Source organism: Lytechinus variegatus, chromosome 2 (assembly GCF_018143015.1).
Source record: "Lytechinus variegatus isolate NC3 chromosome 2, Lvar_3.0, whole genome shotgun sequence".
In the NCBI taxonomy this organism is placed as follows: Eukaryota; Metazoa; Echinodermata; class Echinoidea; order Temnopleuroida; family Toxopneustidae; genus Lytechinus; species Lytechinus variegatus.
Genome location: NC_054741.1, coordinates 22,581,169 through 22,597,721, shown reverse-complemented (window position 1 = coordinate 22,597,721; position 16,553 = coordinate 22,581,169). Strand labels below are relative to the sequence as shown.

At 37.0% G+C, this 16,553-nt stretch overlaps 1 protein-coding gene across 3 annotated transcripts in view; it reads right to left on the bottom strand.

Moving 5' to 3' along the window:
* The window catches only part of LOC121407591 (serine/arginine repetitive matrix protein 2-like), a 61,245-nt gene that overhangs the window by 36,824 nt on the left and 7,868 nt on the right, over positions 1 to 16,553 (bottom strand). For 2 of the 3 annotated variants that reach the window (XM_041598736.1, XM_041598738.1), the window contains exons 2-3: positions 12,031 to 15,580; positions 8,736 to 8,756 (exon numbers count right to left, since the gene is read on the bottom strand). In XM_041598736.1, the coding sequence (XP_041454670.1) occupies positions 8,736 to 8,756; positions 12,031 to 15,552 (3,543 nt within the window). In that variant the 5' untranslated portion in view covers positions 15,553 to 15,580. The remainder of the gene's footprint in view (positions 1 to 8,735; positions 8,757 to 12,030; positions 15,581 to 16,553) is intronic. The other variant, XM_041598737.1, reaches the window with a different exon arrangement.

Sequence of the window (16,553 nt, the reverse complement as noted above, 5' to 3'; positions counted from 1 at the left end):
CCTAATCAATAATGTTCTGAAATATATAGCAATAACAATATATGACAGGGCACACAAGAGGGCGCTATAGCAGAAAGAGAAGGCTGTGCAAACAAAGTCTGATCTGGAGGCATAAGCTGGAGAAAAAGGAAGGTGATCGTAAGTTTCTGTGGCAAGCTTCCTTAACTGATATTGACAATGCTGAATATGGACTGGTAAAGTTATAGAAAAGCTGGATCTGAAAGCCACAATAACACAGGTGCTGTTAAGAAACTCTATCAAATAAATACAAACATAGCTTACTCAACCATTGCTAAATCACTCTTACTTTGTTCAACCTTATTTTCATTTAAAGTAGAAGTTATATATATCTGCTTATTTCCAACCATCAACACCCCCACCCCATTTACCCTAGTCAATTGCAAATTAAAGTATATCACCCATGCTAATCCAAGCACCTCAAAAGTAGACCCCCTAAATGGCATTAATGGTGTCAGATTCTTCTACCATAATAAATAGAGTAGGATAATGTAAATTACACCCTTTTAAGTGGCATAATATGGTCTAGGGAATAAACAACCCTTTGAACTAAATATCATTGTTGTCTGGGCTGGAAATCTAAACCTTTTATGCCTCCTTCTTTTTGGGGGGGGACATGCATGGATACCTTTGCAGTCCTAGACTAGAGTGACCCCCACATTTCCTTCAATTACAATAGAATCACTACAATTATTCAGAAAGGAGACAAAAAGAGCTCAGTCGCTTCTTTGCGGACAAACTCAGTCAGATGCAAAGTGTCCAAAAATGTAAAGGCAATTTTTTTTAATCTGTCATCTATGCTTCCAACAAAAAGATCTGGGAACCAATCAAATACTTCTAAGTAGACAAGATAATTATGAGTAAGCAAGCTACTGAAACCATCACCATGAAACTGATATTCATACCATTACATCATCATAATAAGTTATGAGTTATGACATCATTATGGGTGCGTTTATTCGACACTTTTTTACCCTAGAATCATGATTAGAATCATGATTCAAATCACGATTCTGCAGAATCACGATTGCGTTTAGTCGAAAGTGGAAATAAACGTCTTTCAAATCACAAACATGAAACACGGAAAAAGGGGCGTTTGGAAAGACGTTTCTGTAGAATCACGAACGAAAAAGGTCGTATAAACGATATCGTGATTTGAATCATGATTCTATGACGTCATTGTGTCGTGCTTCTTCCGGGTTCGACTCAAAGGCGCGCGCTGTGTTTCGTGCAGGTTAATTTTCGTGTAGCAGTACTGCCAGTGTACTAGTACCGGTATATGCCAATTGTCACGTGCATTTAGGAATTATCATTCTGTGTATTGTACCCCCGGGGTTGTACTGTAGCGTCATTTGTATATTTCATTGTTTTCATCAATCATATCTTCAAGTTCCAAAGGCACAAATTGGACTGACGACGAACTCAGGGCTCTGCTTGTGCTTTGGCCTGAAGCAAAAGCATCCCTTACCGGGATTCACAGAAATAAGACGATCTATACGAATCCCTTTCAGCAGCGCTTGCGAGGGAGGGATTTCTACGGAGATGTGGCACCGCCTGTCGAGACAAAATTAACAGAATTCGTGCCCAGTACTGCCAGTACTACGGCTACCGAACACCATTTTCGATGAACCGACAAGATTTAATACAAGTAAACAAAAACAATACGAGGTACAATACACGGAATTCTGGAAGTAAAAGATTTATTTTTCGGAAGCCGAGTAAACGTTGCACAAACGATCGCGCGTTAGCTCGGGCGGCAGCAAAAATCTAGCAGCCGACTTGAAGTTCGAAACACGCGCGAAAATGTTGACCTATACTTCCTGGGTCAAACTGCGCACTGTGATGCGCACTGGATCGGCCCGAATTCAGGGAGAAACAGCGTTAGAAAGATGGTCGTATAAACGCTGATTCTGTCGGATCGTGATTCATGTTGCTGTTTTGAATCATGATTCAAATCGTGATTCAAATCATGATTCTGGGTTGAGGTCGCATAAACGCAGCCTATGTCATGAGTTTGTCCACATAATTGGACATCTCACACCTTTGGACAAGAGACTTCATTCTTATATTCCAATTTAATCACTTTTTATTGACTAATACCGTGTTTACACAGTGACACGGCTCGGGGGTTCGACACGCGAGCCGTGCTCAACACGGCAATTTTATGCTGTGTAAACGCGATCAGTGTGATCCGCGAGCCATGTCGAACACGGCTTTTTCGATCCGCCAAAATCGTAGGTTTCAACCCGCGAGCCGAGTCAGACTCGGCAATTTTTTCGTGTGTAAACAGAAAGCCGTGTCGAACTCTCTTGACCTAGGTCACTGCGCGCGCTTTCACTTTTGGCATTGTTGTTGTTCGCACGGACAAGATTCGATTCCGGCGGTGAATTTCCCGCCTTTAATTTGCGACGTCATAATTCTTCTTCCGTTCGAGATCCGCGAGCCGTGTTGAACTCGCCTTTTTATATGTACGTATAAACGCGATCTCTGATCCCTTCTTCGCAGTGTTCAACCCGGCTCGCGGATTCAACACGCGAGCCGAGTCAATGTGTAAACACGGTATGAATCTCCATGACATTTTGAATATCCTTTGAATATTACAAGTGCCCTCTTTTGGAAATGCAATGTTTTTTATGTTTCAAAATAAAAAGCCCTTCAAACACTTATTTAGTGATAAGATATCAGAAAGATATATAATATCGTATTCTGAAATTCTCTCCTCATTCTATACTTGACAACTGAGTCACTAACTACAAAAAAAATACAGCTCTCTTTTTTTGTGGGGAAATCATTTTTTAATTCAGACATTTTGATCAATTTCACCCATAAATATAAGATTTCAATATGTGAATACCATGTGACCTCTAGTTTATGATACCTTTTTTTCATGTTACCTGAAAATGAATACAAATTTTGAAAGTGAATATTCATCCCACCAAAACTGAATACAGGCTTCGACAATACAATGTGTAAGCATCACCCTAAGTGAACAATCAATTATTAGAGTTAAAACCTTCCAGGAATGTATTGATCCACCATCATTCCAAAGCTCTATATTGATCAGATCATCAAAGATAATAACAAGCTCAATACTTAACCAAAGTTAAACCCAAACTTGAAGAGACTTAATTGCGCTATTACATATTCATTGCTTGTCTGTGCAATAGGAAATGCATTTCAAAGAGTGGCTACAATGCATGGTGGATGCATGCAGTTTTGTATGGGGAAATACAAACAAATATAATTTTAGAAAGGAAATGGCCTTCTGGAATATCAGAATGAAAGTAGCAGAGAAATGGTCAGCTACTCCGCATGGAAGTTTCCAAAGAAATTCAATTTAGACATTTATACTGAAGGCATATATAAAAGAATTTACATACAAATCAATTTTTTTTTAATTATTGTTGAGGAGGCGCGATAGCTCATTCGGTAGAGCGGGGGTTGCGGATTCCGTTGACCCAGGTTCAATTCCCACTTGATACGCTAGTACCCTTTGGTAAGGCATTAATCCTCATTACCAGGTCCCTCAGAGAGGACAGTAAGCTGTTGGTCCTCTGGTTGCTTGCTTACAAGCATTCATGCTAATTTAGCAATCAGATAAAAAAAATTACCATTGTTTGTTATTTTTGTGTTTATTTTTTAGATTCTTTTAAATATAATATTACATGTATTCATCTATTATTGTTTAAATCTATATATCATTGTCATCAATTTGTGTAAAGAAATAATATTTATTTATTGATTTTTGAAAATCATTCATTTATTTTCTATATTATCTATATATTTAATTGATCATTATAATTATTTTTATTTTCCTTGGTTTTTGGGGGGGGGATGGGGAAGGGTCCAAGGCAGACGACTCTGACATTAGAGTTCAACTCGTACATACTGGCAAGACTTGAATCATGGAGCTACTCCATGCTTGAACCCTCCAGACAGGATTGTAGGGATGGAGTGCTCTACCAAGTCTACCAATTAAGGGAGTACCAGGTGTTGACATTTTGATGGCTCAGTCAGTTAGCAATGGGCTTGGAGTTGGATACCGGTATGCAAGAGTGCCCCTTTATATCAGTATAAAGGTGCACTGTTAATCCTCATTAATACCAAGAAAGTTGATTTCAAACATACACACGAAATAGCTCTCCAATAACATGTGGATAAAAATAAAACATGGGCCCCATCTTACAAAGAGTTGCGATTGATAAGCCAGCAAAGTCTACATAAAAAATGCATGTTTGTTCAAAAAAATGTCTAGATATGAATGTATATCCATAAATTCATTGATTTCTTGACAATTTGGTATGATCTCCTTTGTTTTCAAAGGACGTTTTGCAAATTTCCTGTATAAAAAAGATGACACTGATGGATTTCTATCGAGTTACTATTGATTGGATCGATTGTAACTCTTTGTAAGACAGGGCTCAGATCAACCAATTCATTATACATATATTGGATGGCACATCATATTAAATAAAGCCTTTATTTCTAGACATAAAAAAGTGTGAAGCACATCATTATTGTCTGTTTTGGAGCCAAACAACAGCTGCTCTGAATGGAAAACATGAAAATGGCTCGGAGCCATCTCCTGAATTGTTTCTTGCACCCCAGAAGCAAAAGGAAAGGGTTAAGCACAAGATGACACAGCATTCATCAAAAACATTAAGATTATGATTATCATCTGGGGTTACTGTCTGGCTTCTTTCCTTTCTCTTTCTCTGTAACTCTCCCACACCCTCTCCCACCCTTCTTTTATTTCTCTTTGTCTCCCCCATCCATATTCATCCGACAATCCGTTCTTTTTATGAACAAAGAATTTGTTGCACTGCACCGCATAATGGCCTAAAATGAAGTAAACATGCTAGAGTGAAGTGAGCATTAAAGTTAGTGATCAAAACAACAAAAGAAATGGTTGATACAGTATGTCATAAAGGTGTCTGTTGAACAGCACTCATATACCATGGAAAACGAAAGAGCTTCAGACTCAGAGCAACTTAAGATCTGGTGACCGTTTCATAAAGCTGTTCGTAAGTTAAGAGCGACTTTAAGAACGACTGGTGATCCTTTGTTGTAATAAATGATATATTCATTGGTGAGGTTTAAGCACATAAGAAAGGATCACCAGTCGTTTTTAAAGTCGCTCTTAACTTACGAACAGCTTTATGAAACGGGCCCCTGGAAGGACGAACCCTTCTAAATTAGTTTGCACACATGAAAATAGAAGTTGGAAAATAAGTTGTGAAAGAAATCAAACTAAATCTCCAAAGTTATGAATGCTTGAAAGATTAAATCACTGTAGTAACATGAATCTTACATTTGAAGTTTTATTTACACTCAATGGTATCACAAAACATAATTGCAGAAAACTCTCAATGTTATTGTGTACACAAATTCCACTGAATATCTTTTTTCCCCTTATATGTGAAGCTCTTGGCATGATGGCAATCTCTGAAAATCAATATCAAAAGTCCTCAAAGAAATAATCTAAATTTATGTTCAAACTACTTACAGAGGAAGGTTAAAACAATATCCTGAAGTCTGTGTATGTTCCTATTACTTAATTATGATGTCAACTATCTCATAAAATGTCTCTACGATTATATTCCTTATTTGTCTACACAATTTTATTTTTTTTATTGGGGGGTGTACTCATCCAAAATTACTTTACAAGTTTCCTTATGACCTATATCAAATTATTATCACAGAATTATGTTTTTTGCTTTACAGAGAATAATCTTAAATGCCATAAATGTTTTTCAGATCTCTTCATAAACATCTTGGATACAATTTCTCAAATATATATATATATATATATATTATGGTTTGTGTAAATCTCCCAGTGTGAATGGGTGTTAAGCCTATTGAAGGACGATGCAGCATTAGAACATTCATCCATGTGATACCGGTCTTTGGTCTGCTGCATATCAAACCATCGATAACAAAGGAAGAATAAAAGAAAGAGATCTGGTCCTTTAAAAGGGAAGATGTCTGAAAGAGACACGTCCCAAGAAGAGCACACACTCGATGACAGAGAGATACATGCACTTCTCTCAAGACAAACAATTTACTGAAATGAATACTTTCAAGGGGAATATACCAGACTGATATCAAATGGGTTTTGATAGAAAACAAAGACAAGATGAATGACTTGGAAAGGCATGGGCGTGGAATCTCTAGTAGGTCCATGGTATGAGCGAAGTATTCACGTTCATACTGTGCATATTACAACATTCTTATAAATCATGTTTGGTGTTTTGTTTTTCTATAAAAAAAAATATTGGTATATAATCAAAGATAAACTGAAGTCTGTGATATACCACGCAATCTTCCTTTTAATTTTTGAAGTAGGCCTACTATACTATATACCGGTATACGAAATGCTATAAACTTAAAGTAAAGAGAATGTTTATCCAGTTTTGTTTCAAATAAAAACAGATTAATGAGAGAAATATATCAAAGGACAAGTCCACCCCAACAAAAACTTGATTTGAATAAAAAGAGAAAAATTCAACAAGCATAACACTGAAAATTTCATCAAAATTGGATGTAAAATAATAAAGTTATGACATTGCAAAGTTTAGCTTCATTTCACAAAAACAGTTATATGAACGAGCCAGCTACATCCAAATGAGAGAGTCGATGATGTCATTCACTCACTATTTCTTTTTTTTTATTGTTTGAAATATGAAATATTTTGATTTTCTCGTCATTGTCATGTGAAATGAAGTTTCATTCCTCCCTGACCACGTGGAATTCCATTATTTTAACATTTTGTGCTTCAGGCAAGGAGGTCCTAATCGTCAAATTCGTAAAAATTGAAATATTGTATAATTCAAACAATAAAAAACAAAATAAATAGTGAGTGACATCATCAACTCTCTCACTTGGATGTAACTGGCTCGTTCATATAACTATTTTGTTAAAAATAAGTGAAACTTTGAAATGTCATAACTTTCTTATTTTACATCCGATTTTGATGAAATCTTCAGCATTGTGCTTGTCTGATTTTTCTCTCTTAATTCAAATCAACATTTTTCTGAGGTGGACTTGACCTTTAATAATGAAGGTCTCAAGAAAGTTGAGAAACTTCATCGAAAGAAAAGTTTTTGATTTATAAAAAGTTATAATGTTGTGACATGATATTTTAAAATAATTCTATCTATAGATGCACTTTTGATACATGCAATCACACCCTAGTTTGTGAAAAGAATATTTCAAATCATCTTAAACATAATGGCAATATTTGGAATTAAATCATATGACATATGGGGGAGCTAAAATTGTTCTTCATATTCTGAGTTGAAAATGTAGACAGTTTCAATGATCATAGAGCAGTTCCTCTAATCTGTTTCCACTTCAATTAAAAACAACTTATATCAGGGTCAAATTCTCCTTTAGAATATCCTTAGTTGGTATCACTTTCAAACTATTAAAATTGCACAGCTCTTAAAAGAAGAGGATATGTTTCAAACTAAAAAAACATATGCTGATTTTTGTTTTATAATATTCATCATAAAAAAATAAAGATGGGACAGCATAATAAGCTTTAAAAAGGACAAGCTATTCATTTCAATGTCATAGGTTTGCAAAGCATGCGATGTATCCATTCTAAAGTGTATTCTAGGATTTCAGGCTAAAACACTGCATGAAAAGAATTAAAATACAAAAAGAAAACTACACTTGGAATGGAGATTAATTATCTGGAAAAAAAGTTGAAAGTGTGCACAAACAGAATGATACATTCCTATTTGAAGTGACATTAATTCAACACAAAGTGGATACTCTTGATACAATCATTTTAGAATGTCTATAAAAGAGAAAGAAGATGAAAAGTTAATGATCAACGAAAGAGACTCTTTTGTTTGATGAAATACATGGATCACTGTCGAAATTTCCTTCAACAATTAGATAATCTTTAAGGTTTTCTGGTCTATTTACAACTTAAGATTCATCATAGCTTGGGTATGTAATACGACTGAGTAGAAAGTTGCATCTCTTTCCATTTTGAATTCCTTCATCTACTCCTGCATTCCATGCTTGACAAAATATTTCTGATTTTTTTCTAAATGTCTATCACCCTTAAATTGATAACATAGTGAAAGACCCCCAATTTCTAGTTTTGAAATACAATAATAAACCTGGTTATTTTTCCTAATGTTTTATCAATGTTTTTCTCATGTATATCATCCATTAAATACCTGGGTCCCGTAACACAAAGGTTAGTGATTGATCATATGCTTGATTTTTATGCTTGATTGTACATTGTATTCAATGGAATCAATCATAGAAAACATGTTCTACAATCATTGCTATGTTTTGTGTTACGGGCCCCTGGTTCCCACTTTCACGATTCGCACCACGATTGAAATGGTGATCTTAATTGTCTAATAATCATAGTGATAACATCAGATCAGTCGTGTCAATCGTATTGATTGCAGAAAAAATTTGATTGGTTAAAAATTTCTCGCGATCAGTTACGGGAGGCCGATCAAGGCGTTTGTAACAGATCGCACGACAGTGGGAGAGAGAGGCATAAAGAGGGATAAAAACAATTCACCGCTGTATCAACAAAAGAAACATGCTCTTGTCTTCTTTCTTGAAATCAGTGATCAAGCTAGCCTTCGTAAGACGATGTTTTTAAAAGGATTAAAGGGTGCTCTATAAATAGTAATGATTCACATGTTAGATTCACAGCAACCCACATCAAGCCCATCACTCACCGTATCAGAAGACACTACAAGCTGAGAAAGATGCAAGTAGAAAAAAAATCATGCAAAAAAACAACCCTGTTAATTATAGCTGCTTACAACCAAATGGAATTGAGTTAATCACTATTGTTAGTGTGTTACATAAATGCAGATCTTCAGAGGACTCCATGTGGTCTTGACCACTTTTGGCAATGATCTCAAAATGATTTTGAACAGAATCAAATGAAATTACCACTTAAGTGTTTCTATGTTTCAATAAAAATTGCCAAATGGCTCTCAAAGAAAATGTGTATAATTGCTGAGAAATTAGAAAAATAAGTGCAAATTCCATCAAATGGCAGGTATTCTTCCAAGCAATATTAATACATTGTCCTACATATACTTTTCTGAATTATCTGTTATGGGCTTCGAGCTAAGATTTCATGATTTCACAAAGATAAGTTTACATTAATGTACCAAATCTAGATAGATGATAATATGGTGACATGAAATAATAAATTGTTTGCTACAAATACTTTCTTATACCTTTAATGTTTGATGAAAAACTGAGCTATGATTATATCAAGTGTTTGGTTTTGTGACATCAATCACATACAAGTAGCTCCTCATATGCTATGAAACATCAATTCCACAAATTGTCATTTCAATTATTCTTGATACTGGAACATGTTTTCAAATTATCCGTGAATATACTGCATGCAGAGGTAAACCTTAATGTCAACTTTCTGAGTAAATCATAATTTGTGGAATGCATAAATAAAAACCTACACAAGACAAATGGGAGAGCTGCTCGCAGGTGACATCATGAAGCAAATAATCCTTAATTTTTATGTAATAGATTTTCATCAAACCTTCACTTATGTTTCTTTCATTTCTCTGCTCTTGTTGAAACCAATTAGACTTTAGAGTGAACTTCCCCTTTGCTTTAGAACTGATACAGATCATATTACTTTCAACGATTTAGATTTATTTGCTATCAATTTTCCAACAATGAAGATTGTTCTAGAGATGTTACTTTCAGCAAGTTTAACTGCTCATGGTATATGTGTAGATGGTATTAATTAAATGCATGGGAATATTTGTGAATGATCCAACTTCCTACCAAGTAGCCAGTACCCATGGGTGGGGAGCGGCAAATATAATAAGAGGCGAATGGGTATTACAGTACTTTACATACGCAGTGGTGGGACCCATGAGGAAAATCCAGAATTATGTTTATCTCTATTTTGTTACAAATGTGTGTCACCAATATCTTTTTTTTTACACTAAAACCCTTGCAGAATTAGAAACATGTCAACAACATATTTTCAACCAATGTACCGGTAGATTGTTTTAGGGATGTTTCATTTTACGCTTTCAGTGGCAGTGACTACGAAAAAATACTGTCGATTTGAGGGAAAAGCTGTGATCAATTAGCCCTAAAAATAAATCTTGTTGTGAGGGGTTTTAGTCATGTACATCACCATCTCCTTGAACCTGGATGTGTTCAGGGCATGTTAACAATGAAGACCCTGTTCTCAAGGTGAATGACAAAGTTTCAGATGTGATCTACATGTGGCTTTTCGCATCAACCCCTCTGCTCAGGCAACCCCTTCTTTATTCTGTTTTCCAAAAACTTAAAACTTTCAAAAGAACCATTTCAAGATGTACAGGAAAATTCAATTTCACTGTCCCACCATACTTTTCAACTCGTAAATTCCCTTTATCGTTTATTTCTTTCAAGATATCATTTGTTATTTGTCTCTTAAATCAACTTTAATTAAAAAGATATATATATAATTTTCCCACCATACTCATACTACAAATTAAACGCTTAACATCCACGCATTCAATATGACTGTTATTATATACACCAACTATTAATAGGGTTTCCTGTGTTCAAGTTGGAATCCCTTCAATAAGGAAGTGAATGAGGGGAAATACAATGTGATCTGTTTGTACGAGGGAAATAATCATGTCTGCCGTTGCAGTATAAACAGTACAATGTGATCACAGGCATGATTTGAACTTGACACCAAACTTGCTTGCCTGAGGGAAATGTCGACGGACTTTACATAAAGATAAATGAATGGTGAAGCCATTGAGGGGAGAGTGGCCTGTCTGTACTTACTCTGATCCTATCACAAAGGGGAAGTCACTAGGGATAAATTGTGTTGGTTCCATGTATGAAACAGTTTGTGAGCTAACTTTAATGATTTTAACAAGTAAACAATCAAGATTTCTTGATGTGAAATGGAGCAAACACAAATTAATTTAATTTGTGATACACTAAGCAATCACCCTATTCTAGATATTAATGTTTATGAATTCTGTTTGACAGCATATAAGAGATAACTTGATTTGTTTTTTATTCTAGGATATTGTTATTGGAACATCTTCTATTCAATTTCTTGGAGAGATTTTATGTTCCTGTTAAAATCAACAGATTTCCCTTTCATGAATGTATAATTTCATAATCTTTCTACATACAGAAACAATATTTTATACAGTGAATTCCTCTCTACTGATCCTCCTTTTCGATAGAAGATATTGACATTTGTATTAACAATATCTAGGTTTCCTGTTTTGCTTCATGATCTATATTTCAAAAGATAACTTATACAATCAAGATAATTTCATAAACCAGAATAACTAAAACTTTCTCCTCAGTTCTGGGTCTATGAAGGGTAGACCAAAACTAAAAGAGGGGTTTTATTTAATGTACTTTAAATAATATTACAGTGATTTTATGTATCACATTTCAATTTTCTCATAGAATAACATTTTAGGACATCCCAGGGGTTGATATCCATGCAATAACAAGTTTTATATTCACATAAATATATGTGATTACATTTGATATGGGGCATGTCTAACCAGTATCATATTGCATATCCACTGGCTTTGCTGACCAGTGAAATGAATCTGGAAATAATTTTTTTCTCAAATCACAAAAATTGACATATCAGTTCTGGTTAACAAACCTTCATCTTTGAAGCATAATGTGTTTTTTCCCCAACTTTCCTCTCGTAAATGAATAACAAGTTAAATTTGCAAATGAATCGTTGTCATTCAAATCTGAAGAAAGGACCATAACTTCAGAGGGATAAATAAGAATGAAGAAAAATTGCTTTCCAAGTTGTACAGGCAAGACTATAGTTATTTTTTTAATGAATATTTGATGTTAGTATCACCACTGGGAGGGGAAGAGGGCTAGAAAGTAACCCTCACCCCTCCCATACCCCACACCATGATGCATTTGTATAAAGTTGTAACTCCAATGCTTGTAGTACCAAAGGCATGATACAATTAAACACAGTGATCTTACCGGACTCGGGGATCGGTCTCTCCTGGCTTTGGGCTTGATCTGAAGACTATCAAACTTATCTAGCTGCATCAGAGAGTCGCTCTGAGGCCGATAATGTTTTGGCAGTGGTCTTCCCCTGTCCATAGGATCACTATCCCCTTCAGAGATGTAAAGGGCACTCATGGGCCTCTGTCGGCCTCCATCGTTCTTCTCTTTGCTCTCCGGCTGCTTCCGGATCGCAACATCAAATATGGCGCTCTTTGGTCTGCGATACATCTCCCCGGTCTGCTTGGACAGGCTCGGGTGATCACGTTTTCCCGAAAAACGTCCCCTCGCTAGTATGCCCCTCCTGGGCGAGTCGGGCGATGTCTCAATCTGAGATTTTTCTGGTGGAGAGCTTTCTTTGTCTGCTTCTCCTATCACTTGTTGTAGTTTTTCGGATTCAGAGTGGAAACTCACTTGCTTGACAAACCGCTTACGACGGAGAGCAATCCCGTCCTCTCCCGGTTCACCCTGTATCACTTCTGGTATAGGAGTCACTGTACGGGAGAGATCTTCATGACGCTTTTCAATAGTTCCACTGGTAGCATTACTTATAGGCTGTATTTCCTCTCTCTGTTTATTTCTACCGAGCACTGTTTCCTCTGTTTGGGCCTTGTCTGCACGTGTGTCCTCACCGCTCACATTCCTTATCACAGAGTCAGGAAGACTGGTAGCTAATGCTCTCTCTGGGCTTACTTTCACACCATCGCTAATGGGTTTACCATGGAAAGACGAGGCCTGTCCATCAGTGCTCTCATTATTGTGTGCGGTTAATTTATTCTCCAGAGATCTGGTTTCTATTCCCTGTGGAGTGGAAGAAGACGCTCTATTAACTGGAGATTTATTCTCAGATTTCTTGCTTTGTGTTTCAAGACACGCAGATTCTGTAACACCAATTGGAGAAGTTGGCCTCTTATCCGGATATTTATTTTCACAAGATTTACTTTCGTTAGATTTGACATTAACCTGAGATACATTGTTTGAAAATTCCAATGATTTTGTGTCTGTTGTAACCTGAGTGGATGCAAGTTCATGAAGTAAACCAAGCGCTTCATCCAAAGCTTTATCCTCACTGTCTGACTGGATAGCGTTTACTTCTAAAGATATAACAGCGCCCCCTATTGAGTTTTGTCTACTTTCACTCCTGGATGATGATTCTTCTTCGATAGCACTGAGTTTCCTGATCTTCTCATCTTCTGATATCAGTTTTGGATCATTGTCAGGCTCTTTGCTAACTCCAAGTTTACCTCTCGTGTTTGTGTCATGGTCAGGCTTAACGTGAGGAATCTTTTCAACCATGGCAACTTCTCCCATCCCATCACTTTCATCTGTCCCACTCCTCACCCCTGAACCCATCTCAGGGCCACCATTGATCTGTATACTAGTCTTGGGTTCAGCCACGAGATTATCTTTTCTATCATTAACCCGATGTAACCCTTGATCCCGAGGCTTTGTCACATCCGTGTGTGGAGCGTTGTAAACATCCAATGAACTACTTCCTGCTTTGATATTCGTAACCCGATTCTTGTTTCCCATCGTAGTCTGCTGCACTTTACTCTCCCCGATCCCTTGGCTTTCTCTTCTTCTCCGTCTTGGGCGTTCTGGACTACTATTTTGCCTCGTTTCAGCCTCTCTCATTTGCTGTTGTTCTCGTTTCATGCGTTCAGCTGTTCTTCTAATAATCTCTTCCATCTCTTGACTGGAGATTCCCTCTCTCTTTGAAGAAGCTGGTTTAGTTTGTTCCAACACACTCCTGAGATTATTGGCTATATTGTTCTCATTTTGTTTTTGTGGAGATGGGGATGAGGTACCCTTCCGAAGTGCTTGAGAAAGTCTGGCAACAGGATTTTTTATTTGAGGTTTAGTGTGTTCTTTCGAAGGCTCAAAATCACCTAGAGAATCTCTACGTTTATAGTGCAACAAACGAACCTCGCTGGAATCGGAAGAACTATGGCTTTGGTTGCTTGCTTCACTGTTTCTTGATGATGATCTCCTACTCTTTTGATCCTGATGTTCAGAAACTTGAAGCTGAGCAGCAGAAGAGTCTTTCTTGGATTGATGATATTGATGCCTCAACCTTTCTTGCTGCAATCTCATCTTTTCACTTTGCTGATGTAATTGTTGTTGTTGCACATTATAATACTGATTTTGATTATTAGGTTTCTGTCTTGTGACTGAATGAACCATCAGCTCTGGGCTCTTTGGTTTTGGCATAACTGGAGGTGGTTTATATTTTGTTTGTTGAGTTGACTGTTGCTGTTCCTGTGGCTTGGACTCAGGTTGAGGACGGCGCCTCCGTTGGCGTTGTGCTGGTTGTGGGTGTTGTGCTTGTTGCTGGAGTTGTTGAACATTTGGAACGGTTGCGTTGGTTGCTTCAAGGTGTTGGTCTTTCCTACTTCTTTGAATCTTAACATCATGCTGCCTGTCAAACATCTGCTGTTGCTTTCGAACCCAGTTAACATTGTGATTAGTCGAAGCCCCATTTTCAAACTTTTGTAATTTATGGACAACTCTCTGTTCCTGCTCACTCAATAATTGCAACTCCTGCTGAACTTTTACTTTCTGCATGTCTCTTGTACTCCTCTGTTGCCTTTCCTTCTCTATTTGCTGCTGTTTCTGCTTTTGTAAAAGCTCATATTGTTTTAATAAGAACTGTTTCTCAGCATCGGATCTTTTCTGTTGTGCTATTCCACGATCCTGACTCTGTGAACGTCTTGGGCGGGGCATTGGCTTTGGGATGCTTTCTTCCTTTTTAATATCCTGTTGCCTGCTATCAGGACTACTATCATCTTTTGTTACACTATCAGTTGAGTATCTTCTCCTTGGTGGTGCAACAGGACCATTGCTCTGTTGCTCTGGAATGTTTGAATCTATGCCACTTTGTGGCTGAGTTGAACGTCTTCTCCTGCGAATAATCTCTCTCCTTTCTGAAGTTTGTTCTGGAGTCATCTTAGCATGGACCTCAACCTCAACACGCACAAAATTAGGAGCTTGGCCATTATGCGGTCTCTCAGTCGGACTGGTACCAGGGTTTGGTCTCCCTGTAGGGCTAGTATCAGACACTAGCCTCCTTGGTGGACTAGTACCAGATTGTGATCTCCCAGTTGGACTAGTACCCGATGGTGGTCTTCCAGCGGGACTTAAACCAGAGGAGACTGCTGGTCTCCCTGTGGGACTAGTACCAGATTGTGGCCTCCAGCCTGAAGGACTAGAACCAGATTGTCGTCTTCCAGTAGGACTCAAACTTCTCTGTGGACCCCCAGTAGGACTTAAACTAGACTGTTGTCTCCCTGTAGGAATTGGACCATTAGGCTGCATTTCTGAGGGTCTTGTTGTCCTGGAGACCAGCTGATCATTGTGCCGATTCTTGTTTGCTCTCAACCTTTGAAGTAGGTCCTGTTTCGACATTCCTCCATCAGACCTGTCCTTGCTCGGCGGTGTCTGGTAGCTGGGTCCATTCTCGGCCCTCAACTGATGACCCCTCCTCTGTGGCACCTCCATGATGTCTCACCTCATATTCCGTACATTGCTGAAAGACAAGAAACAGAATAATCTTAATGATAACCCTCATATGGATAGATTTTGTAACATATCAATTTTTCATGTTCTTTGTCCAGATGTAATTGTAAGTCTAGTAGTATTCAAGAACAAGAGAACTTTACTACAGAAAGACCTGCATGGCTACAAATATAAATACTCATACATTGCTCATTGAAGGGAAAGTTCACCTGATATTTTTGGGTTCATAAAGCAGCAAATTGAAGTCAATGTCACGGTGGACTACTCATTTCATTCATGACTAGGCATGATTGAAGCACAGTCTTCAGTGATTTCACGCTTCAATGGGCTGAGAAAACATTTTTCCTTGAATGAGATCATTGATTTCTTATCACAAAAGCTGTTGTAATGAACAATAATAGCTAAACAATGGACCAATCTTAGGGTCATGCACAGGGACTACTTTGAATGAACATGATTAGTCTAAAGGTTATCACACTTTGTCATAATTGGATCACAAGTGGAAAAGACAGATTCCCTACATAAAGTTATTCCTTTCTGTTCATGTTCACAACGCTATAATATATCTATATTTTACAGTACACTATCCCTTTCCTATTTTCTCCACTCATATGTTCCGAATGTATCCCTTATTCAACTTTTTTTCATCTATCTACTATATACAATTATAGTTTTCAAATAACCAAAATCCTCACTCGTTTTATGCAATAAGCAAGATTTGTGATAATCAATATGAAGATTATCAAAAAGGAAAAGAAACAAACAAATGCAATACAAAACATTAACAGAAATATTACAAGAAGAACAAAAACAAACATTTGATGTATTATCTTAAAATGTTCAAATAATTCAAAGAACACACCAATTCCAAAGTTATGTCTCATCCAAAATATTCAAATACTAGTATGGGTTCGAAATTTGAATTTACATTTATGAAGCACACAAATCAATCAATTTTTCATTATTCACTACGAGAAAAGTAA